Below are 26,812 nucleotides of genomic sequence, written 5' to 3'. Positions count from 1 at the left end.
AAAGTCCAACACATCTCATTTCTCTGCAGCACGAGCCGCATAATCCAGCAGGGTCACACTTTTCTGCTACGGTGCCCGAAACCGTCTCTGTTCACATATCCTATTACCCAGAGACAAATTAAAGCAAAAAGCTACCTACGGCACAGAGAGGGGTAAGGTACTGAAACGAGCAGACCACACAGCCTCCACCGTGCCAGGCAACAGTGGTTTATTGGGTTTTTTTCTCAATATGGTATCTACTTAACAAATTCAATCTCCACTCTTTCATATCGTTATTTAACTTTTTATGCCAGGCCCTATTCACCCGAACAAAAACATAAACTCCCTGAGGAAAAGAACCCTAACTTTCACCTCTTTGTATCAAGCACTCAAAGTTTTACCTACTTTGTAACAGGAATTCAAAAAATGTTTCCTGATGAAAAGCATATAATTATACATTATACTGCACGTTATGTTACAGAATCTTTTAAGAATTCGGATGAGAAAAATCAGGGAGGCCCAAGAAAATATTCACAAAGCCAAGGTCTTCAAAACAAGGCACATTTGAATAGCCATGAGCTGCTCTGAGCAGAATAACCGAATCAAAGCAGTTTCAAGGAATCCTGTGTCTGTGGGTAGAGAGGGGAGTGTCGGGTTAAGGAGGATAAGAGACACAAAACAGAGGCAGAAAGCAGGACTCAGGAGGACAAGGTGACAACGGAAATGTTTTTAAATAAAATTCTGACAGCAAAATGACTCACTGGCTACAGGAACTTGTTTTTAAAGCCAGAATTCCCAAGGCCAACACGACCTGGCCTAACGGGCTGGGGGAGCGGCGAGGGGGACAGTGAAGTCGTATCTGGGACGCGCTGGTTGGGCGCTGACGAAGGTGCTAGCCCAGTGGCTGGGGGGAAGGAAGGGTTTTCCAGAAGAAAACACTTTAAGAAGGAGAATTCAGCAGTATGTCACATATTTTAGCTCGAATCTGTTTACGTGTGAGGCTTCAAATTATTATAAACTGTGTTCCTCGATTCAAACTCCATATTCTTATTTTAATTTTTGAAACCAGGATGTACCTTCATTACATATAAAGTCATGACATTTCTTTTTACTGAGAATAGTTATATAAATCAGAAGCCCTTCTTACATCAGAGACATATAATAATCAAGGACAAATAATAGTTTCACTACATCACTTTACCAACTTGATAAGCGGAAAACTCTCAAAGCATCAATAATCCTATATTACAAAACGTTTAACTTTTTCTTTCTACTTCCCTGAATATTTACACTATACCTCCTCCTCCTCCCATTCATTCATCTGCAACCCCAAAACATATGATGTTCCTCAGAACTAAATTGACACTTACCCCCAAGTTCTGAGGAAACATGAAAATCAAAAATAAAAATACATACCACTTTCTTTCCAGAAGGTTCCCAGAGAGAAATATCTCCCCATGATGTGTTATAAAAGTACTTCTCTCCTGGATCAAAGCCTTTAAGGTCCTTTTAAAAAGGGAGAAAAAGAGAGATTATCACATAATTTCAGAAGATAAAGAAATATTTAATTAGAACCTGATGGGATTACTTGGCACCTAAGAAATCTACTTGGGAAGAGTGAAATGAAAATGCAGCCCATGGCAAGTTGTGACAGAGTTCCCATCAAGTTGGAGACCTGGGGAAAATGTTGAAATAATCCAAGTTAATATTACAGTTTTTGTACCTCAGCAGCAGCCTTTTAATTTATGCCAAGTGCTTACTGAGTTTACACTTGAATAGTAAATGAATATGTCTTCCGAGTTTCTACAGTGTCTTAAATTCAATGCACATTTTTTTCTTCCTTTCCCATCCTTTCTTGTTTGTAGTTCATTAAACCGTCCTATTACAGAGTTGATTTCCTTCCTGGCCGTACTTGTTAGGGTGCTGGATTTTTTCCCATGTCTTTAGTCTTCCGTAAATTCAAAAATATACATAAATATATATATTTTTTTAAAGTTACAGTTTTATAAGAAATAAACAGATGAGATTTCCACAAGTAAGTTTTGAAAGAGAGAAACTGCATGAGCAGACACTGTCTTCCATCAGCGCGAGCACCACGGAGAAGAGTGTCAGGGTGGGGAATGACGCAGGGGCTCAAGTGTGTGGCTAACACCACCACAGGGACGGCAAGACGGAAAGGGACGTGACTCTGAGACCCTAAAGCCAGATGCAGCAGGGTCTAGACTGAATTCCGCTTCAAAGAGACAGAATGTGAAAAATATTTGGGGGGAACTGTAGAAATCTGAATATGGACTGGGTATTAGATAGGATGAACATTTAATGACACAGAAAGATGAAGGTAACTGAAAAAAGCAAGCAATAAAAAAGAGTGACCGATATGAGCTCACTGTGGTAAATACTACACACATTTATATTTATATGTTTACACACATAAAGAGAAAGCTAAATCTCTAAATGGTAGGTACGTGGCATTTAATATTTTTATTTTCTAAAGAAATGATAACCTGTACTTTCTAACTTTCACAGTATATATTACTGGGTTTTTTTTAATAATTAAAGATTATTTTAATATAAAATAAAGAATTAGTTAAGCCAGAGAATGATAATTAATATCACATCTGCCTTGGACTATACCTAGGCTAATACATTGCTACCAAGTCAATTCAGAACTAGAGAAAAGTGCAAATTATTACAAGGATTTAAATTGGATAAAACACTGCTTTTATTGTGAGGTTTGTAACATATATAGAGGTAAAATATATGACAACAATAGCACAAAGGCTGGAAGGGGAAATGAAAGCATGCTGCTGTAAGGTTCTATACAGTATGTGAAGCAGTATTATATGAGGAAGGTACCCACAAAGTATAGCTAATAAGCCAGAAATGGAGATAATATGGAATCATAAAAATATTCATCCAAACGAAAGCAGAAAAAGAATAAAAAGAACAAAGAACAGATGAGATAGGTAAAAACAAACAGGGAGATGGGAAATTTAAACCCAATCATGTCAACAATCACATTAAATAACAGGGGTTGGTAAACTGTTTCTGTAAAGAGTCAGATGATAAATATTTAAGGCTTTGACAGCCATGCAGTCTCTGTTTGATACAACTACTCAATCCCACCATTGTGCACAAAAGCAGCCATAGACAATATGTAAACACTAATAAGCATGGCTGTATTCCAAGAAACTTTATTTATAAAATGGGCAGCAAGCCAGATTTGGCCCATGGGCCACAGTTTGCCTACCTCTGGTCTAAACACTCAAATAAGAGGTAGAGAATGTCAGATTGGGTTAAAAACCACGATCCAATTATATGCTGTCTACGAAAGTCTCACTTCAAATACAAAAACAGCAAATTTATCAATGCCTGCAACTTTCTTTGAAATACATCAAAAAATGAGATAAAATGATGAGTATAGATATATATTCATGTTAATTTTGTAGACTTTACGTGGTAGGTACATGGGTTTTCACAGTACAACCCTTTCAGTATTTCTGTAGGCTTAAATTTTTCATAAGAAAACACTGGAAAAGGAAGAGGGAAGCAGTAATGTTCTATCACAGGCGATGAGAAGAGTTTAAAGGAAAGAGTGCTTTCCATTGTCAGATGCAGGAAAAAAAGAGCTAGTAAGAAAAAAAACAATTATTAGGAAATAAATGGATTAAGAATATTTCAATATATTTTTGTACATAAGATGTAGAAACATAGGTTAACACATTTTTAAAAATCTGTTTATACATATATAGGTCTCAGAAGATTGACATGGGGTGGGTTCAGTGCACCCTTTTTGTTTAAGCTTCCCTAATTTAGATGCAGCAACCCCAAATTTGTAAACATTGGTTGAAATGTTCTCATCTAATCTGTAACTTGACGCACAGAAGTTAAGTGCACGAGCTGCCTCAGAAATGGCAGCCCCGAGCAGAACAGCACAGAAAGGAACGTCGTGCAGTGCAGGGAGAAGCAAGAGCAAGAGTAGTCAAGCCTTTGCACCAAAGGCAGACCCTTGGGGCTTCTACGGGGGGAGAATGGTACCTCCAGGAAGAGCCTCAGAGTAGACAGGATGCAACAGAAGACTGGTAGGAAAAAAAGGCTCACAAGGTAATAACCCACTAGGCGACAAAAAGGCGAAAATGACCATGGATCCAAATTTCTACTAGACAGTCAACATTAATTCCTTCTATCTCATCCTCCCTCAATAAATCTGAGACATACTTTGAAACTCTAACCTAGGGACCTTCTTTTTTTGACCCCCTTTTTCCCTACCGCTTCTTTAAAGGTTTCTGGTCTCCATGTGACAGTATTTGTATCTCGGGTAGCTGTTAATTGAGAAAACAGAGGATGACAAAAGCTGACAGGAAGAGTAATACTTTTAAATAAATTTGGACTTTTAAATAAATTTGGATAATATTAATCACCTCAGTATCTATGACCATTTGATATATAACAGTAATTTAATGGGAGAGATTACTTTCAATTCTCAGACAACGCTTCATTTGAATTTGCAGCCACCAGAGAAATTGTAGTAACTCCCTAATAACTTCATGATTCCTCAAGGGTCCACATCATACATTAGAAATCTCTCCTCTAAGCAACACATACATCATACACAGAAAGAACATCCAATGTCTCTTCCACTTCCCCACTGATTACATTTGTGTTCTTTTTTTTCTTTTAATCAAGCAACCCAGTACTAGTTTCCTCTACATTTTAATGAGATTCAAGGGATGGGCCTGCCTAACAAGGCTGACCAAGCAACGAAAAGCATGGTCAGGACCGATCCCTGATGGGGATCCAGAGTTCTGAAAAAAAACTTCTTTTAGGGTTTTACACGGGGAAACCTGAGTAAAATAACGAAGGTAATCGAAAACAAGTGCAGAAGAAAGTTTCACATGACTATTTTACAGCATTAAAATGTAATTCAGGGAAAACTCATGTGATTTAATTCTCAGCTTCCTGGTGTTCACAACTGAACAGCTTCCTGGCTGCATATCAAAATTAAAATGACCTGGGAACTCAGCAAAGATAAATAAAAGAAAGAATCAAAGAAACCAAAAGTTGTTTCTTTGAAAAGATCAACAAAATTTACAAATGTTGGGACTTCCCTGGTGGCCCAGTGGTTAAGAATCCGCCTGCCAATGCAGGAGACACAGGTTCGAGCCCTGGTCCGAGAAGATCCCACATGCCACAGAGCAACTAAGCCCGTGCGCCACAACTACTGAGCCTGCACTGTAGAGCCCATGCTCCACAACAAGAAGCCACCGCACTGCAACGAAGAGTAGCCCCAACCCCCGCTCACTGCAACTAGAGAAAGCCCACGTGCAGCAATGAAGACCCAATGCAGCCAAAAGTAAGTAAGCAAATAAATAAATAAATAAATAAATAATACATGTTTAGCTAGACTGACAGAAAAGAGAGAGAAAATAAAAATAAGTAAAATCAGAAATGAAAATGGGGACTTACACTGACCTTACGGAAATAAGAGGATTAGAGGAGAATACTAGCAACAACTATATACAAACAAAATAGATAAACTAAATGAAACAAACTCTTAGAAACACACTAATTACCCAAACTGATTAAAGAAATAGAAAATTTCAACAGACCTGTAACAAGTAGAGATTGAAACACTAATGAAAAACACCAAAGCAAAGCAAAGTCCAGGACGAGATGGTTTCACTGATGAATTCTACCAAACATTTAAAGAAGAATTAACACCAGTTCCTGTCAAACTCTTCTCCCCAAAACAGAAGAGGAGGTAACACTTCCTAACTTATTTTATGTGGCCAGCATTACCCTAATGCCAGAGCCAAATAAAGACATCACAAGAAAAGAAAATTACAGACAAATATTCCTTATGAATGAAAATGAAAACTCTTAACAGAATACTAGCAAACAAGACCCTACAGTATATTAAAGATTATACACTATGACCAAGTGGGATTTATACCAGGAATGCAAGGGGACTCAGCATAAGGAAATCTATCAGTGTAATATACCAAAGTTAATAGAATGAAAGAAAAAAACCCACACAATCACCTCAACTGACAGAGAAGGCATCTGACAAAATCCTACACCCTTTCATGATTAAAAAAAACACCCAGAGAACTAGAATAGAACTTTCTCAACAGGATAAAGGACATTGATGAAAAGCCATAATATTCAATGGTGAAACACTGAAAGCTTTCCCCCTAAGAATGGGAACAAGACAAGGATGCCTGCTTTCACCACTACTATTCAATATCCTACTGGAGTCCCAGCCAGAGCTATTAGGCAAGAAAAACAAATAAAAGGTATCCACATTTAAAGGGAAGCAGTAAAACTATTTCTATTCACAGATGATATGATTCTACATATACAGAAAACACCTAAGAATCCACAGTAAGCTACCAGAGGTAATGATAAATTCAGTAAAACTGCAGGGTACAAAATCAGCATACAGAAGTTAGTTGTGTTTCTATACACCTATAAAGAAAAATCTGAAAAGGAAATTAAGATAACAATACCATCTACATACCATCATTTACAATACCATCTAAAATAATAAAATGCATAGGTATAAATTTAACCAAGGAGGTGGAAGTCTTGTACACTGAAATCTACCAAACATTATTGAAAGACATTAAAGACCTAAATTAATAGAAAGACATCCTTTGCTGATGAGTAGGAATATTGCTAAGATGTCAATACTATCCAACATGATCTACAATATAATCCCAATCAAAATTCCAACAGTCTCTTGCAGAAATGGAAATGTCAATCCTTAAATTCATATGGAATTGAAAAGGGCCCCTAACGGCCTATAAAATATTGGGGGAAAGAAAGAAAACAACAACATAGTTTTGGAAGTTTTAGCCACAGCAATCAGAGAAGAAAAAGAAATAAAAGGAATCCAAATAGGAAAAGAAGAAGTAAAACTGTCACTGTTGGCAGATGACATGACAGTATACATAGAGAGTCCTAAAGATGCTACCAGAAAACTACTAGAGCTAACCAATGAATTTGGTAAAGCAGCAGGATACAAAATTAATGCACAGAAATCTCTTGCACTCCTATACAATAATGATGAAAAATCTGAAAGAGAAATTAAGGAAACACTCCCATTTACCATTGCAACAAAAAGAATAAAATACCTAGGAATAAACCTACCTAAGGAGACAAAAGACCAGTATGCAGAAAACTGTAAGACACTGATAAAAGAAATTAAAGATGATACAAACAGATGGAGAGATATACCATGTTCTTGGATTGGAAGAATCAACATTGTGAAAATGACTATACTACCCAAAGCAATATACAGATTCAGTGCAATCCCTATCAAACTACCAATGGCATTTTTCACAGAACTAGAACAAAAAATTTCACAATTGGTATGGAAACACAGAAGAGCCCAAATAGCCAAAGCAATCTTGAGAAAGAAAAACAGGGCTGGAAGAATCAGGCTCCCTGACTTCAGACTATACTACAAAGCTACAGTAATCGAGACAGTAAGGTACTGGCACAAAAACAGAACTACAGATCAATGGAACAGGATAGAAAGCCCAGAGATAAACCCACGCACACATGGTCACCTTATCTTTGATAAAGGAGGCAAGAATATACAATGGAGAAAAGACAGCCTCTTCAATAAGTGGTGCTGGAAAAACTGGACAGCTACATATAAAAGAATGAAATTAGAACACTCCCTAACACCATACACAAAAATAAACTCAAAATGGATTAAAGACCTAAATATAAAGCCAGACACTATAAAACTCTTAGAGGAAAACATAGACAGAACACTCTATGACATAAATCACAGCAAGATCCTTTTTGACCCACCTCCTAGAGAAATGGAAATAAAAACAAAAATAAACAAATGGGACCTAATGAAACTTAAAAGCTTTTGCACAGCAAAGGAAACCTTTGCAGAAATGGAAATGTCAATCCTTAAATGAAACAAGACGAAAAGACAACCCTCAGAATGGGAGAAAATATTTGCCAACGAAGCAACTGACAAAAGACTAATCTCCAAAATATACAAGCAGCTCATGCACATCAATATCAAAAAAACAAACAACCCAATCCCAACATGGGCAGAAGACGTAAATAGACATTTCTCCAAAGAAGATATACAGATTGCCAACAAACACATGAAAGGATGCTCAACATCACTAATCATTAGAGAAATGCAAATCAAAACTACAATGAGATATCATCTCACACGGGTCAGAATGGCCATCATCAAAAGATCGACCATCAATAAATGCTGGAGAGGGTGTGGAGAAAAGGGAACCCTCTTGCAGTGTTGGTGGGAATGTAAATTGATATAGCCACTATGGAGAACAGTATGAAGGTTCCTTAAAAAACTAAAAATAGAACTACCATATGACCCAGCAATCCCACTACTGGGCATATACCCTGAGAAAACCATAGTTCAAAAAGAGTCATGTACCACAATGTTCACTGCAGTACTATTTACAACAGCCAGGACATGGAAGCAACCTAAGTGTCCATCGACAGATGAATGGATAAAGAAGATGTGGCACATACATACAATGGAATATTACTCTGCCATAAAAAGAAACGAAATTGAGTTATTTGTAGTGAAGTGGATGGACCTAGAGTCTGTCATACGGAGTGAAGGAAGTCAGAAAGAGAAAAACAAATACCGTATGCTAACACATATATATGGAATCTTAAAAAAAAAAAAAAAAGATTCTGAAGAACCTAGTGGCAGGACGGGAATAAAGACGCAGATGTACAGAATGGACTTGAGGACACGGGAGGGAGAAGGGTAAGCTGGGACAAAGGGAGAAGAGTGGCATGGACATATATACACTACCAAATGTAAAACAGATAGCTAGTGGGAAGCAGCCGCATAGCACAGGGAGATCAGCTAGCTCGGTGCTTTGTGACCACCTAGAGGGGTGGGATAGGGAGGGTGGGAGGGAGACGCAAAAGGGAGGAGAAATGGGGATATCCGTATATGTATAGCTGATTTACTTTGTTATACAGCAGGAACTAACACACCATTGTAAAGCAATTATACTCCAATAAAGATGTTAAAAAAAAACAAAAAAAGAACAAAGTTGGAGAGCTCACACTTCCCAATTTCAAAACTTATCACAAAACTACGGTAATCAAAACAGTGTAATACTAACTTAAGGATAGACATATAGATTAATGGACTAGAATTGAGAGTTCAGAAATAAATCCATGCATCTATGGCCAAATCATTTTCTACAAGGCTGCCAAGTCCATTCAATGTGGGAAAAATTAGTCAAATAAATGGCACTGGGACAACTGGATTTCCACATGCAAAAGAATAAAGTTAGACCCCTATATCACACCATATACAAAATTAATTCAAAACGGATCAACACCTAAACAGAAAGAACTACAACCATAAAATTCTTAGAAAAAAACATAGGAGAAAATCTTCTTGACTTGAATTTGGCAATGGATTCTTAGATACTACATAGAAAGCATTGCAAACACAAAAATAAATTGGACCTCATCAAAATTTAAAACTTTTGTGCATCAAAAGATATTATCAAGAAAGTAAAAAAGAATGGGAGAAAATATCTACAAAACATATCTAATAACGGTTTAATATCCAGAATACATAAAAAACTACAACTCAACAACAAAAAGACAAACAATCCAATTTAAAAATGGGCAAAAGAGTTGAATACTCATCTCCAAAGATACACAAAAGTACAATAAGCACATGAAAAGATGCTCAACATCATTAGTGGCCACAATGGCAAGGGAGGGAGAGACTGAAAGAGAGAACAAATGTTAGCAAGGCTGTGGGTAAACTGGACCCCTCATGCATGGCTGGTGGGAACTGAAAAAGGTGCAGCCACTGTGGAAACAGTTAGGTGGTTCCTCAAAAAGCTAAACAATTATTACATGACCCAGCAATTCTCTGAGGTATATACCCTAAAACTGAAAACAGGGACTCAAACAGATACCTGTGAGCCAAAGTTCACCGCAGCATTATTCACAACTGCCAAAAGATGGAATCAACCTAAGTGTCTATCAACAGATGAACTGATAAAATGTGGTATATGTTTACATAATGGAATATTACTTAGCCATAAAAAGGAGTTAAGATTTTGACACATGCCACACATAGATGAACTTTGAAAACATTAAGCTAGTGAAATAAGCCAGTCACAAAAGGACCAATACTGCATGATTCCACTCACATGAAATATTTTTAATAGGCAAATCTATAGAGACATAAAGTAGATTAGAGGTTATCAGAGGCTAGGGTGGGGCATGGGGAGTTACGACTTAAAGGTTACTGAGTTTCTGTTTGAGATGATGAAAATCTAGTTGCAAAACAGTGTGAATATAATTAATGCTACTGAACTGTACACTTAAAAAGAGCTAAAATGAGGAATTCCTCGGTGGTCCAGTGGTTAGGACTGGGAGCTTTCACTGCCGGGGCCCAGGTTCAATCCCTGGTCAGGGAACTAACATCCCACAAGCCATGCAGCGCGGCCCAAAGACAAGGCTAAAATGGCAAATTTTATGTTATATATATCTTACCATAATATAATAAAAAAATTCTAAATACACTTGGAAGATTTAAGAGAAAAAAGAGGTTAAAATATTTCATTACTTATTTTATACTGATTACATACTGAAATAATATTTTCAACATGAGGTTAAATAACTAAATTTTTTTTTAACTAAATTAAGAAAAAAAAGAACTGGGAAAGTTTTTGAAACAACCAATGCAGTTGCACAGAGCCCTGTGCTCAGACAGGCCAGTGCTGGGGTATAATCCCTGTTGTCAGCATTTTGAGAGCGTTAATAATTTCATCTTTGAATTTGTTTTACAAAGTGAAGTCTGATAGGACCATGGAGCATGTGTCAGGGGCCTGAAGCGTCAGCTCACGCGTGGTCCTACCTCCACTGTCCTGGGACAGATTCTGTCCCTGCTCTCGGTCTCCACACCCCTCCAAACTCCCCTCACCCTGCAACCACTCCTAGACTCTTGTCCACCACCTGGGGCAATAACCAAGTTGTCAAGAGGTCCACATTCCCCAGTCGCCCTGTGAGAGCCAGGCACAGCCTCGGGGAGAGGAGGAGGAAGGTGGTAACTGGCCCAGCCCTGGACTGGCTGCATCAAGGTGTCTGGCAGATAACTTGGGGCCCTGAGCCCACCCTGGATCCAGGTAACAGAAGCATCCTGGCACAGAAGTCGCAATCTCTTGGGAGTCACCCATCTGCTGTGGGTTGGGACAGCGCGCCTGTGGGGCCTGTCCATGGCCCCACATTTTCATTTTGCACAGTGCCCTCCAAATTATGTAGCTAGCCTTTAATTTAACTGGTCAAATGTTAACTTTTTTTTTAATATCTTGATCTAATTTATTTTATTATATTTTTTAAATTTTTATTTATTTTATTTATTTATTTTTGGCTGCACTGGGTCTTCATTGCTGCGCGTGGGCTTTCTCTAGTTGCAGTGAGCAGGGGTTACTCTTCGTTGCGGTGCACAGGCTTCTTGTTGTGGTGGCTTCTCTTGTTGCGGAGCATGGGGTCTAGGCACGCGGGCTTCAGTAGTTGTGGCACGAGGGCTCAGTAGTTGTGGCTCACGGGCTCTAGAGCGCAGGCTCAGGAGTTGTGGCGCACGGGCTTAGTTGCTCCACGGCATGTGGGATCTTCCTGGACCAGGGCTCGAACCCATGTCCCCTGCCTTGGCGGGCGGATTCTCAACCACTGGGCCACCAGGGAAGCCCCCAAATGTTAACTTTTTAAAAAACTCCTCAAGATACTCTAAGGAGTAGCAGGGTTTAGATCTATTTTTAGAAAAGGAGATAAGGTTCTTGGAAGAGCCTATTTCCCCTTAGATTCACTTTTCTCAGCCAGGCTTTTGACAAGAACTGTACAGCCTATGATTTTGAGGGCCTAACTCTTAGGATAAGTGGAGTCGTATACACCTTGGAAATCAGAGGAGGCAGAGTGATTTCTCACTATGAAATCTGAAATGCTAGCTAAGGAAACGGAAAGGACCACATGGGCAGGTGTTCCCAGGGCTGACTCTCCGTAAGCGCCCAGACTTCAGATAAATTCCCTCTTGCTTAACTTGGTCGGTATTGGTTTTCGTTGCTTGAGACCAAGAGACTCTAAATAATACAATGGATTAAGAATAAATGCATTTGACATGGAAAGAAGTTCTTCATATGAGATTCAGTGAAAAGTAAGAACAAAGCTACTAGTACAGTATTTTATATAGTTAGATCATGTCCTGTTTCTAAAAATCTGGAAAGATATAACAGTGTTTACCATGGAGATTCTGGGGTAACGGTTTACAAGTGAGTCATTTTTTTCCTCTAAGTTTCTGTGTATATTTTCTAATTTTTCTATAATGAACTTCTACATTGCTTGAATTTTCAAAAATTTTGCAAAATATAGGACCAACTACAAATTAATAAAACAAAAATTTTCCCCCAAAAGAATTAGTAAAATTTAACCCAATAGTTAATTAACTAACAATTCTGGTATGCCATTCAAATCTCTTACTTTTCTCTTGTGAAGTATGTACGTTTCTGTGTCACTATAGTCTTGGAAAGAAAAAGTAAACAGTCCTGAACAAATTCAGATGAGTAAACAATTCTTAGGCTGACTGAGGAAGCAAGTAAGTGAGGAATGTCCAGTTTTACGCCATGTCAAAAACAAAGGACTCCAGGATGAAAAATTTTAGTTGTTACTGGCATTTTACCTAAAAATAAAACTAATTCTGTAACAAAATTCCATTTAAAAAGTAAATTCACATTAAAGGAGACGAAAGAGAGATGACAACCAAAGGCAATACCTGACCCTAGATTGGGTCCACCACTGACAGGGGGAAAAATGCTATAAATGATCAGACAAAAATGTCATATCAATGATAAATTTACCTAAGTTCATAACCATCCAGTGGCAATTTAAGAGACTAATCTTATTCTTAGAAAACACACACTTTAAGTATCTAGGTAATAAGGGTCATGAGATAAGCAACCTACTTAAGTGGCTCAGGGAAAAATACCACACACACACAGCACAAGCAAGAGTGTGCAAATATTAAAGCAAATGGGAGAAAATGTTAACAACTGGTAAGTCTGGGTAAAGGGTAATGAGTGTTCCCTGTACTATTTTTATTCTTGTAACTATTCTGTAAGTTTGAATTATTATTTCCAAATAGAACAGTTTTTTTAAAAACTGAATTCACTTAGCCTAGTTTGATGGGGGTTAATCAACTGGGTTGTGATTCTAAATTCCGTGTTCCTGAAATACTCTTTCTAATTCCACTGGAGAATCCTACCCTATCTTTAAAAACACGGGGACTTCCCTGGTGGTCCAGTGGTTAAGACTCCGTGCTTCTATTGCAGGGGGCACGGGTTCTATCTCTGGCTGAGGAATTAATATCCCTCATGCCGTGCGGCACGGCCAAAAATAAATAAATAAATACACAAATAAAAACAAACAAAAAACAGTTCAAATCTCATCTCCTCCATAAAGGCTGTTCTAGCCTCCTCAGCTAGAAGTGATCTTTCTGTTTCTCACTGATTGTTTCAAGTTTGTCTCAGCTCCTGCTAGACCGTCAACCCCCTTCAAGGGTAAGTATCCTGACTAATTCTCTACATTTAGAATGAGGACACTGAGGCCCAAAGAGTAAGAGACTTGCCCAAGGTCACACCATTAGCTACTAGCCAGGACTAAAATGAAAGCCACGCCTTTATCCCCCTAATATTCCAAAAAGAGTTTCAGTCTGTTACTGAAGGCACTGCTATACCTTCAGGGTACATTTTTTGAGCATCTACCACGTGCCAGGCACCATTCCAAAAATTTTCTCATACATTATCATTTGAAATTTCCTCAGTCTATACATATCGTGCTCTTAGCTTGTTATTTTTATATTCTCTGCAAATATTACTTAAACTCACATACTTATCTATTATTAATGGACTATGTGTCCACTGTCTACCTTCTCAAACCTGTCTCCAAAAAATTATCCTGCTTTCTTCCTCATGCATAAAATATGACTTACAGACAGAGCTGCAAGAACACTGGCAGTGCTCTCCCTTTAAGACTGTTCTTGAACAACAGTGTCTAAGAGTTTCCAATTCAGTGTCTCCCCCAACCTTTTATTTCCAAATAAACTTTCAGGCACAGTCTGTTATTAAAAGTACTTCTCTACTTGGGTTTTACTTTCATTCACTCATTTGAAAAATATTCGTTAAAAAATATATATATATGTTAAGCATGTACAGGTAATAGAGTGGGTAACAAAACAATGTGGTCCATGCCTTCTTACATTCAAGTGAGGGATACAGATAAACAAATAACATCAGGTATTGCAGGAGCTCTGAAGAAAAACAGAGCAGGTAAGATAAAGTGAAAAGGGCAGCATTTTAGGGGGAAGATCTCTCTGGGGCGGTAATGTGTGAAGATAACTATTTGAGGTCTTTCTTTCAGAAATTTTACTTTAGAGCAAAAATCAATTCTGACCATTAATGAGAATCCTGGTAAGTATTGTTCTTTCAGCACCAGAACACCTGAACACCTTTTTATAAATAAAAGTCAATCTGGTTCAAAGTCTGAGTTTTGAAAATTAAGAGACTGAACTCTTGGGCTTCCCTGGTGGCGCAGTGGTTGAGAATCTGCCTGCCAATGCAGGGGACACGGGTTCGAGCCCTCGTCTGGGAAGATCCCACATGCCGCGGAGCAACTAGGCCCGTGAGCCACAATTGCTGAGCCTGCGCTCCGCAACAAGAGAGGCTGCGATAGTGAGAGACCCGCGCACCGCGATGAAGAGTGGCCCCCGCTTGCCGCAACCAGAGAAAGCCCTCGCGCAGAAACGAAGATCCAACACAGCCAAAAATAAATAATAAAAAAAAAAAAAGAAAAAAAAGAAACTGAACTCTTCCCAGGCCAATAACACCTTGAATTGAATTCTTCACAAGTCTGAAAAATTCAAAGCAGACACGGTCCCTATTTCAATAGCTATGAATTAAACATGCATAGAATTATAAGTGGCTATAAAGCTACAAAGAAAGCTTTATTTAACAATTTTTATTTCTTTATGCCGGCCATACATTCTCAAGTTATAAGAAAAGATAAAACTATACGAGAACATAATTTATCAATAAAGTGTGTGACTGTGACCTTAATTTTTAAACTTTTGTAAGACTGCATGTATTAAATTCACAAATCAGAAAAAAACAGAAGAAAACAAACAGCCCTATCATACAAGTATGCATCCCCATTTGACGATCACTCTAACAATATTGGAAAATTGAGTTAGTTTTCTTCTGCTAAAATAACTTATATAATTCAAGACATTCCCCTCAAAGATCAAAAACAAAAATATGTTGCAACTAATGACTATAAACAGTCCCTCCTAAAAGTAACGTTAAAAACTGGAAGAGCCTAAAGTAGTCCACTTTAAGTCAAAGACATGAATAAAAACGAATGCTATTCCCATGCCTCATTTCAAGAGTCGGCAATTTCCATCTTGAGGCATCTTACCCATTCTCCAAAACCTCCCAGTTCAAATCTCACCACCCCCAGTATCTCCAATATTACTGTCTTCTCTTAATCTGTTACTTATGTCTTCTTACCTTCAGCAACTCCTTGCAGCTGTCAAGCCCAATATCCACAAGAATGCTTTTCACCTTTCTCCGTACCTTCCTGATGTTGTCAAGATTCTCCACGGGAATTTGAAACATTTTTGAAATTTTCCTTAAAAGGGAAGAAAACAAAACTGTAATAAGTGCATATACACATACACACACACACACACACACATAAAATTTTTTAAAACAGGGCTGGTAAAGCAGAGTAACTTTTATTCTGGGACAATTAGATTTCCACATACAAAAGAATGAAGTTGGACTCTTCCCTTATACCATACACAAAAATTAACTCAAAATGGATCTTACACCTCTCCATGCACAAGGTGAAATTTTAAAACTCTCATTAGAAAACATAGGCATAAATCTTCATGACCTGGGATATGGCAATGGATTCTTAGGTATGACACCAAAAAGCACTAGCAACAAAAGAAAAAATAGATAAGCTGGACTTCATCAAATTTAAAGACCTATCTGCTTTGAAGGAAACCATCAAAAAAGGGAAAAGAGAATCCACAAAATGGGAGAAAATATTTGTAAATCTTATTTCAGATAAGAAACTTATATCCAGAATACATAAAGAACTCTTATAACAATAATTAAAAGGCAAATAAATAACCCAACTTTAAAATGGGCAAAGGGGACTTCCCTGGTGGCGCAGTGGTTAACAATCTGCCTGCCAATGCAGGGGACACGGGTTCGATCCCTGGTCTGGGAAGATCCCACAAGCCGCAGAGCAACTAAGCCCGTGGGCCACAACTACTGAGCCTGCGCCCCCGAGAGCCACAACCACTGAAGCCCACTCTCCAGAACTACTGAAGCCCTTGCGCCTAGAGCCCGTGCTCCGAAACAAGAGAAGCCACCACAATGAGAAGCCCGCGCACCACAACAAAGAGTAGTCCCTGATCGCCACAACCAGAGAAAGCCCGCGCACAGCAATGAAGACCCAATGCAGCCATAAATAAATAAATACATAAACAGAAAGGGCAAAGGATATGGATATTTCTATAAAGACAATATACAAATGGCCATTAAGCACATAAGAACTGGGACTTCCCTGGTGGTCCAGTGGTTAAGAATCCACCTTCCAATGCAGGGGACGCAGGTCCCCTGCATTGGAAGCATAAGATCCCACATGCTGCGGGGCAGCTAAGCCCATGCACCGCCACTACTGAGCCTCCGCGCTCTGGAGCCCGCACCACAACTAGAGAGCCCACGTGCCACAACTACTGAGCCCATGAGCCACAACTAGAGAGAAGCCCTCGTGCTTCAACGAAAGATCCCACATGCCTCAACGAAGATCCTGTGTGAGGGAACATTATGCTAAGTGAAAGGTGCCAGACACCAAGGACCACGTGTTATATGATTCAGTGTACACGAAGTACCCAGAGCAGACAAATCCATAGAGACAGAGAGGAGAACACTGGCTGCTTAAGGCTGAGGCGGACTGGAAGGTGATGGCTCACGGCAACAGGGCTTCCTTCTGGAATGATGACAATATTCTAAAATCCACTGTGGTGATGCATGCACAGCTCTGCGAACCTACTAAAAGCCACTTAGTAAGCACACTTTAAATAGGTGAACTGGGGACTTCCCTGGTGGTCCAGCGGTTAAGACTCCACGCTCCCAATGCCGGGAGCCCGGGTTCGATCCCTGGTCAGGGAACTAGATCCTGCATGCCGCAACTAAAGATCCCGCGTGCCTCAATGAAGATCCCACGTGCCGCAACTAAGACCCGGCAGAGCCAAATAAATAAATAAATAAATAAATAATTTTTTTTAAAAAAGGTGAAGTGTATGGTATGTAAATTACATCTCCATAAAGCTGTTTTTAAAATACCTGAAAAAGCATAAAATTAAAATAAATCCTGTGGTACTTGACCATGATTAGGGGTATAGCTGTGACCTCATTATTTTTAACACATACATAGATTAAAAAATAAATACATTTGTTAATGTGTCTGTGTACATTGTATAGCTTTGTCCACTGCGAGAGCCTGGAAGCAGTTACACACTCCAGTAACAGTGAGCACTCTCTGGGCCCAAATCTTACTTTTCTTTTTTTTTTTAATTTTATTTATTTATTGACTTATTTTTGGCTGCGTGGGGTCTTTGTTGCCGCGTGCAGGCTTTCTCTAGTTGCGGAGAGAGGGGGGCTAGTCTTCATTGTGGTACGCAGGCTTCTCATTGCGGCGGCTTCTCTTGTTGCAGGGCATGGACTCAGTAGTTGTGGCACACGGGCTCAGCTGTTGTGGCTCATGGGCTCTAGAGTGCAGGCTCAGTAGTTGTGGCTCATGGGCTTAGCTGCTCCACAGCATGTGGGATCTTCCCAGACCAGGGCTCGAACCCGTGTCCCCTGCATTGGCAGGCAGATTCTTAACCACTGTGCCACCTGGGAAGTCCCTCAAATCTTATTTTCTAAATACCACTTTCCATTAAAAGGAAACAGGGCTCCTTGGAAAAAACGGCTGATTCTAGGGCTGTAACACATAAAAGACAAGATGAGCCTAGAATGTCTTATGCCAGAAAATAACGAAGTTGCTCAAAGAATGGTGAGACATGTCAAAAGGACTCAAAAGAAGTCAGCTTGAAAAAGTTCCCACAAGCCAAATATGGGACAATGTGGGTACCAAATAAGTAATGACAATAACAGATTAACCTGTGGCACTGAATTTTCCAAAGATAGTGTAACAGTATCTCCCATCCCACATGCTTTCCTTAAAATATGTCCTTGACACTCCTCCCAAAAAGTAGGGGCATCTATGCTCCCACCCTTTGAACCCGGGCAGAACTTTGTGGCAACCTCAACCAATAACGTACGGCAGAAGTAATGCCATGTGAATTCCAAAGGTAGACCATAAAAATGCCACATGCTTTTGCCTGCCCTCTGGGTACCATTACTCTTGGAATCTAGATTCCTTATTGTAAGAAGTTCAACTAGCCCACACGGAGAGTTTCCACATCAACCAGCAGACACAAGAGTGAAGATGCTCTAGAGCCTGCAGCTGTCCAGTCACCCCAAGCCTTTGAGTCTTCCCAGATGAGGTCCCAGACACTGTGGAATATAAACAAGCCATCTTCCCTGCTCCCACCTGAACTCCTGACCCAAAGAATTACTGAGTTTTTTCAATAAAATGTTTCATTCTACAAAGTTTTGGGGTGGTTTGGTATTCAGAAATAGTAACCAAAATATAACCCACTAGAATATAAACTTAAGTCCATGGTAACATAAACAATTTAATAAATTGAAAGTATAGTGAGGAATGGGATATTTTACATGGTTTCCAAGCATCTCCCCACAAAATACTTGATAATAACCAAAGGGGAAAGTGTAATTAACAGAAGTCTGGCAGACATTCAGTTAAGAGACACTGTACAAAATACCTAACCTGCAATCTTCAAAAGTGTCCAGATGATACAAGGGAGCACTGTTCATAATAGCCAAAATGTGGAAACAATCCAAGTGTCCACCAAATGGTGAATGGATGAACAAAATATGGCATACCCACACCACAAAATACTATCTGGCAATAAAGGTAACTAGGTACTGATGCACGCTACAACATGAATGAATCTCAAAAACATGATGCTAAGTGAAAGAAGCCAGATGCAAAAGTCCTCATACTGTCTGATTCCATTTACATGAAATGTTCAGAAGAGACAAATCTACAGAGATAGAAGGTAGATTAGCAGTCAGCTGCGGGTGGGAACGGGTAGTAACTGCACATGGATAGGTTTTTGGGGAGAGTGCTGGAAATGTTCTAATATTAGATTGTGTTGTTGGTTGCACAACTCTATAAATTTACTAAAAATCAACTAAGTATACACTTAGAAAAAGATCATGGAAGGAAAAACTAAGAACTGTTGCAGATTGAGAGAGACTAAAGATAACTAAATACAATGTGCAATTCTAACTAGATTCTTTACTATAAATGATGTTATTGGAACAACTGGCAAAACTTCAATGGAGTCTGAGGATTAGATGGTAATAAATTGATCTCCTGATTTTGATGGTTGTGTTCTGGATATACGAGAATGTTCTTATTGTAGGAAACAGACAATATTGGGGGTAACGTGGCATCATTTTTGTCAACTTAGTTTCAAATGATTCAGGGGAAGAAGTTCTTCTTTGTACTGTACTTGCAACTTTCTATAAATCTGAAACTATTTCAAAACAGGTTTTAATGCGCAAGCTATAAAACAAAATCCGTTAAACTCGAGTTAAAGAAATGCCAGGTAAAAAAATGAATGCCAATTTTTTATTATCAAAACAGTAACTTAAAGATTGATAACATCCACTGGTAGTGAGGATAAGTAGAAAAACTGTAATTTCTACATGTTTAGAGGACAACTGGCAGTATCTCCCAAGGTTTTAAATAACAATTTCTGTAAGTCCGCAATTCCACTTCTATACCCTCTTATAACCCCTCCTCCCTCAAGGATAAGCTTGGTGCCCCTCCGAGGAATTCCCAGAGTGGCCAGTTTATACTTATTTCACTGCACTCACCTCACTACGTTGCAATTATCTACTTCTATACCTATTTCCCCTATTGGACTGAACTTCTTCAGGGCAGGAATCATGTTTTCTTTGCACATCTGGGCCTATCACTGATGTTCAAAATGGAAAGGCTGTGGAGGGTTGGTGAGCTGGAGTCCAAGACATTCCAAGTGAATAGATCAGCATCAGAAAATGACTGAGATAAGGTAGTAAAAGCCTGAATATACTGGGCAAAAGGTAAGTAAAACCAAAAAGGCGGACTGGAATAAAACTAGAGATGAGCGGGGCAGGGAGGGTTAACGGTGGGAGGCCCTTTCCGTGGGTAAGAAAGAAACATGAAGTATTTGAGAAGCTGATTTGGAATGGATACGTTTTTCAGACAAGTTATCTATGTGCAAAGTATATCTCAGGCTCAGTAGAAAGTGAGCTTGAAGGATCATTTAGCATTTTAAAACTGGGAGATATAAAAATCATAGGAAGTAAAGTTAAAAATAATAAAATTATTAACAATAAAATTCACGGAATTGAGTTCTAGCCTTCAAAAGCATAATTTAACAGAGGAGCTGTCAAGAACCTAATATTCCTAAATATTAAGCACAAGGTCACTTTCAAGCCCAGACTGGCTTCCTTGGCCAGAGCAAGCCTCAACAAAAATCCTTCTTTATGCTTTCCACTCACTCTATCAGACTTGCCGTTATTTCCTCCTTAAAGTCCCACTATCCTCTCTAGCCTTTGGGGCTCTTCTTTCCCCAAAGCTGATAAAAAGGATTGTCCAAGGTTAAGACCACCATCCACATATATCCAAAACAAAAAAGCTAAATTTACTGCTTGCAAAGAAATCTGGCCTTACATAGCAAGTGCTGATCTTATCACAGTTTTGAGAAGCAAGGAGCACAGGGATTGGTACACTCTCAGAAGCAGTTTAGGGATTGGCCAATTTTCACAGGACCGTTCCCAAGGCTGCTACTGACGGGCCAACCCTCAGGAGGAAGGCACTGAAAAGAGGCTTCCAGTGATTGGGCAAGTTCTAAAGGGCTCTGCAGTTACTTGTTCAAGGCTTGGGAGGAGGGCCAAGGAAGTCTGTCTTCTTGAATTTGGAGAATAGGAGCTTTTTATTATCAACTGTAAGTGCCCCCATTCCCTCATCATTGCTATTGTGTTTGCCCGCCCCCTCCCAAAACAAGTACACAGATCCATTCTTAATTTAAAAAAAAAAAAAAAGTTTCCCCTTTTCAGCAGTTTGCTGTTTTAGGGAAACCAAGTAAAGATAATAAAAAATAAAACATAGGTAAATCACAGAAGTTTCATAACCTTAAAACAATTCTTTCAAAATCCTTGGTCTACTGTTGCCAATCACTTTGGGGAACAGAAGCTGACTTTTACCATTACTTCTCCATTCTAAGAGATGCAAGATTCCATACAGAGGACCTAGTGGATTAATTAACTAGGAAAGAAGCTGTTCAATGCTTCCATATCTATACATCCTTTATTGATGCTGTTCTCTATATATTCTTAGTACTCAGTTAAATCTGTATCTTCACCATTAGGAAACAGCAGGCTAATGCAGCTGCACTAATCAACCTCTGTTCACAGTAAATTACCTTTAATTTCACAGTGCGTGGTAGACACGGAACTACCAAAAACTGCGCTGATGCGCACAAGAAAATATTACTTCCCAAAGAGGCACTTAAAGGGTTTCTTCTGTTGCTTTTTAGTATCATGATTATTTAAGAATATTCCATTACTGAAAAAATACACTACAAAAAAGTAAATCATTCAGGTAATAAATAATACTTTTTAAAGCCACAGAACTTTCTTTTGAGTTCCTGTGAAATCTAAGTTCTAAAAAGATTTCACTTCAGAAGCAACCCCACACAATCATCTCACAAGCAAAAGATTCTGGAGCTGCACTGCCTGGGTTCAAATCAGCTCCACAGTTGACTAGCTGTGTGATCTTTGACAAGTCACTTAATCCTGGGGCCTCAGTTCCTTCTGTGAAACAGGGACTGCACAACCTACTCTGAGAAGTACTTTTGAGGAAGAACAGTTTAATACAAGAAAAGCACCTAGAACACAGACTGTGAGTTTGCCATTATCTAACTCCAAAAAATCTAAATGAAATGTCCCAACTACTGGAACACAGGTTTGTTGTTTTTTGTTTTTAAGTAACTTTAAAAACACATAATATTCAGGGATTTCCCTGGGGGCGCGGTGGATAAGAATCCGCCTGCCAATGCAGGAGACACGGGTTCGAGCCCTGGTCCGGTAAGATCCCACACGCCGCAGAGCAACTAAGCCTGTGCGCCACAACTACTGAAGCCCGGGAGCCACAACTACTGAAGCCCGCACACCTAGAGCCCGTGCTCCGCAACAAGAGAAGCCACTGTGAGGAGAAGCCCACGCACCGCAAGGAAGAGAAGCCCTGGCTCGCCGCAACTAGAGAAAAGCCCGCGCGCAACAACGAAGACCCAACACAGCCATAAATAAATAAATAAATAAATAAATAAATTTTTTTTTTTAAAAAAACACATAGTATTTGTACAATGCATGAAAGCAAGATTCAAAGGTCTGGGTTCAAACACAGGAAGACCCCGTCTCAGACTTGTGGCCTTCAGCAAGTCATCACCTTTCAGTCAGTCTCCCCACTTGCAACACACTGCCCTAACAGGTGTGTGACATCCAGAGTGGCGGCCACGGCAGAAAGCTGGGGCGTGACCCCCTCAAAGGGACTTCAACCACAAATTCACCAAAAGCACATCGCAAACCTGGGTTCAAGTTAAAAAGGTGTCCCAGATCTCTGCAGTTAAAAATCTTGTAACAACTCCACCTTCACCTCCCGTCACCGACCTTCAATTCCTAACCCTAAATCCAGCTCTCACGTCCTCACCACTGCTCAGACGGACGAGTGAGCATCTCCGCCCCCACTCCAGTCCCTCCTCCAGACCGGCACCAGTTCCCTTCCTGCACACAGGTCTGTCACTTCCACGCCTAAAGACCACTGGCTCAACACAGCTGCATCTCCAACCGGAATATCAAAGTTCGTTCAGCTCTAAATAAGTCACGCACGCATTACTTGACTTCCAAAGATGAACACGCACTTCCCACAAGCCGCACTTTTCACGCGGTCCTCTCCCCAAGACGCTCCCCACAACCTTGACTCCCCGCCCCACCTATCTGGCGAGACCAGGGTACCCGCCGGTGGCTGCCGGCACTTGCCCATCTGCATTGTAAATCACCACACAGAAGAGTCCTTCAGGTCTCAAGAGGCTGCCATTACCCATTCCATTCAATTAGAACGAGTTTTAAGAGCATTCAGGCAAGCCTCCCATTCAAATTCAAAAAAAATACTTTAAATATTTAATTACTTATTATTTTGCAACTGTGTACAGGGTGAACTGGTGGTTACAGGTTTGGACGTTCCAAAGCCAAGTGAGAGGAAAAATTCTGCACACAGACTGTACGTCAACGCAGTAAGCGACGGCATATGAAAAGTTAAAACGTTCATGTCAACAACTGCATGTGATCAATATTCACAGCAAACGCTCAGCGGTGAAGGAACTGGGCTTTGCTAACGGGCTGTTCTCTCCTCCTGAGAGACACCCGCCACAGGGCAGGCCGGGTGAGCGCGCGTCCGCTCCGCCCTCGTCCGCACTCGCTCCGGGCGGTTCCCCGGGTCCCCGTCCCGCCGCCCGCCGCACGCCCGGCCCTCCCCTGCCGCCGCCCAGTCCCCGCGCACCCCTCTCACCCCGGTCCCGTCCCTCCGCCCCGCCCCCCGAACCCCCCTCCCCACCCCCGGCCCCCACGTGACGCGGAGGAACGACGGGCGTCCTTCTGGCGGCGAACCCCGCGCCGGGAGAATGTCGCAGGATTCTAAGGCGGCCCCGGGCCGCGGGGTGTGGGCGGGATGGGGCGGGGCCGCCGCCGGGACTTCGCGGGCCGGGCCGGGCCAGGGGCGTCGGCGCGGTCTGGGGTTACCTGCCGCTGCGCGACCGCAGCGCCGCCGCGTCCCCCGCCGCTCTCGCCGCGCCCGCTGGGGCCCCGCGCCCGCCCGCCTCAGCCCCGCGCGGCGGGACCCCGGCTCGGCGCGCGCCCACCCCGCGCGACCCCGTCCCCCTCCTCCCAGCTCGGCCAGAAAGAGAAAATGGCGTTCGATTGGCCTCCGGAAGTGACGCGCGCCCTCATTTGCATGCCAGTGCAGCCAGCCAATGGGGGAAGAGCGTGTATGGGACCCCTGGGCACTGCCCCACAGGCCCCTAGGGGCCCCTGCCTTAAGCTGGACTGGAGACTCAGCAGTGGGAATGGGGGTCTGTATTGAAGCTCCCTCCCCTGACCCCCCTCCTGCCACAGTGGCCTGGCCTGCCAGCCTCTCACCAGCATCTGTGCAAACTCTCGTGAGAGTTTGAGAGGGTGATGATGTCATTTGAGGGGGGGGGAGGGGGCGAGTGTGTCGTACCACGTGACCAATCACGTGGGTTCACCAGAGCTTTGATTTCATTTGCATGGGGTGGGGTGGAGCTAGTGGCAGCAGCAGGAATGGGTGGCCCCGCCCACATCTCAGAGCCAATGGGAAACCAGCTGTGAGGAGAAGCCTGCCCTGCCATTGGAGGATAGAACTTGGACTATCAGAACTTTGACAAGTATGCCCTTGATTGACACATCTTGGTGAACTGACTGGATAGGGTCTCCTGACTTAGTAATTATTTTCTAAGAAAATTAATGTCACACCTTTTCTTGAGAATTCTGATTTTTAAGTCAGAGCTACTACATGTTGTGTAGGAAAAAAGTTAATTGCATACATTTGTTAAATCGCTTAAACGGCCTAGAAGTTCACTTCTACCCAACTCTTTAAAAAATTGTGAAGCAATAATTATTTTTCAAAATGAATGAAATCATGGAGTAGGAGCTTTCAAAATGCCTTTGGGTCTTCCTCCGTTGAGTCAAGCGCCCAAGGGGGAAGAAAAGGGCCACATCGCCCTCAGAGAACTTGCAGTTTAACGAGAGGCCTGGTGTGTATGCAAACAGCTACTTTATCGCTCCTCAATAACTATTCCAGACCTTTCCCACTTCATTGAAGCTGCCGGGATAATCCTCAACTTCCTTTTCAGCAGAAGACCATGTCTCCTCCTTCTTCCAGAACAGCAAGACCATCAGACCTGGTCTCCCTGGAACCCCCTCCTGGCCCCACGTACACGCCTTTTTCCTCCGCAACCATCCTGATCAGAGGATGTGTCTGCTCACGCCCATGGCCAGTGCCTTCATCCTTGGGCCTTGTTTGCCCTACCCAGCACCTCACTGTCCAGCCATCCCTCTCCCATAATTTCAGCTTCTCTCTTTCTACTGGTAACTTCTGTTCAGTTTAGCCCAGTGACTAAAAACATAACAGGCACTAAATAAATGTCTGAGTTAATTTAGAAATTGTGTTGAGGGCTTCCCTGGTGGCGCAGTGCTTAAGAATCTGCCTGCCAATGCAGGGGACCCGGGTGTGAGCCCTGGTCCGGGAAGATCCCACATGCCGCGAGGCAACTGAGCCCGTGTGCCACAACTACTGAGCCTGCGCTCTAAAGCCCGCGAGCCACAACTGCTGAAGCCCACGCACCTAGAGCCCGTGCTCCACAACAAGAGAAGCCACCGCAATGAGAAGCCCGCACACTGCAAAGAAGAGTAGCCCCTGCTCGCCACAACTAGAGAAAGCCCGCGTGCAGCAACGAAGACCCAACGCAGCCAAAAATAAATAAATACATACACAAAATTTATTTTTAAAAAAATTGTGTTGAATGCTGGGCTGATGCTATTTAGCCACAAATTGCTTTTTTCCTCCAGGAATACAAGGCATAATTGAAGGAGAATTTGCTCTTTATAGTTATTTATGAATCATGATTTAATTTGATAATAAATCACAGCAGTAAATGGGTATGATGTCCCTAGATATCTTTCTTCAAGTAATTATGGGTGTGATGAAAAGTTAAAGGCTTCCAGTCACCCTTGATCTAGACCACGGCGCTCCAGGATGGAGCAGTTGTGTCACATTTCTCCCGATGCCTCAGCTGCTTCCACTCCTCACCCTGCGCTCTCGTCCCCACCCTCTGCGCTCTGCAGATACCCCTTGGCTACCAGTGACCTCCCGACTGTTACACCCAAGAACAGATTTTAGTCCTCATCTTTTTTTTTTTTCTTTTTTTAAATTTTATTTATTGATTTATTTATGACTCTGTTGGGTCTTCATTTCTGTGCGAGGGCTTTCTCTAGTTGCGGCAAGCGGGGGCCACTCTTCATCGCGGTGCGCGGGCCTCTCGCTGTCGCGGCCTCTCTTGTTGCGGAGCACAGGCTCCAGACGCGCAGGCTCAGTAGTTGTGGCTCACGGGCCCAGTCGCTTCGCGGCATGTGGGATCTTCCCAGACCAGGGCTCGAACCCGTGTCCCCTGCCTTGGCAGGCAGACTCTCAACCACTGCGCCACCAGGGAAGCCCTAGTCCTCATCTTTTATGTGTAACCTCCTCCCTGTCCTGAAGCCCTTCCTTCCCAAACATGACCTTTAATCTTCTCCACCCTCTCTGACCGGTCCTTACACCTTTACCAGCTTCCCTTTCTCAGCCCATCCTTGAATGTTTGTCCCAGAATTCTTCCCACTTTTGTTCATATTCATCACCACGTCCTATGTGCCAGGCACTGTTCCAGGTATTGGAAACCCCATCCCTTTCATTTATCACTCTCCATACTCTC

General features: G+C 41.4%; 1 protein-coding gene across 1 annotated transcript in view; it reads right to left on the bottom strand.

Moving 5' to 3' along the window:
* Positions 1 to 24,127, bottom strand: part of ADNP2 (ADNP homeobox 2) — a 31,137-nt gene extending 7,010 nt beyond the window's left edge. Inside the window, exons 1-3 of the mRNA XM_068563449.1 lie at positions 24,069 to 24,127; positions 15,585 to 15,705; positions 1,396 to 1,485 (exon numbers count right to left, since the gene is read on the bottom strand). Of these exons, the coding sequence (XP_068419550.1) occupies positions 1,396 to 1,485; positions 15,585 to 15,692 (198 nt within the window). The 5' untranslated portion in view covers positions 15,693 to 15,705; positions 24,069 to 24,127. The remainder of the gene's footprint in view (positions 1 to 1,395; positions 1,486 to 15,584; positions 15,706 to 24,068) is intronic.
* Between the last annotated feature and the right edge of the window lie 2,685 nt (positions 24,128 to 26,812).

Source organism: Eschrichtius robustus, chromosome 14, assembly GCF_028021215.1.
Source record: "Eschrichtius robustus isolate mEscRob2 chromosome 14, mEscRob2.pri, whole genome shotgun sequence".
Taxonomy (NCBI): domain Eukaryota; kingdom Metazoa; phylum Chordata; class Mammalia; order Artiodactyla; family Eschrichtiidae; genus Eschrichtius; species Eschrichtius robustus.
The sequence above is the reverse complement of the archived record's forward strand: the minus strand, read 5'-3'. Positions and strand labels throughout refer to the sequence as shown.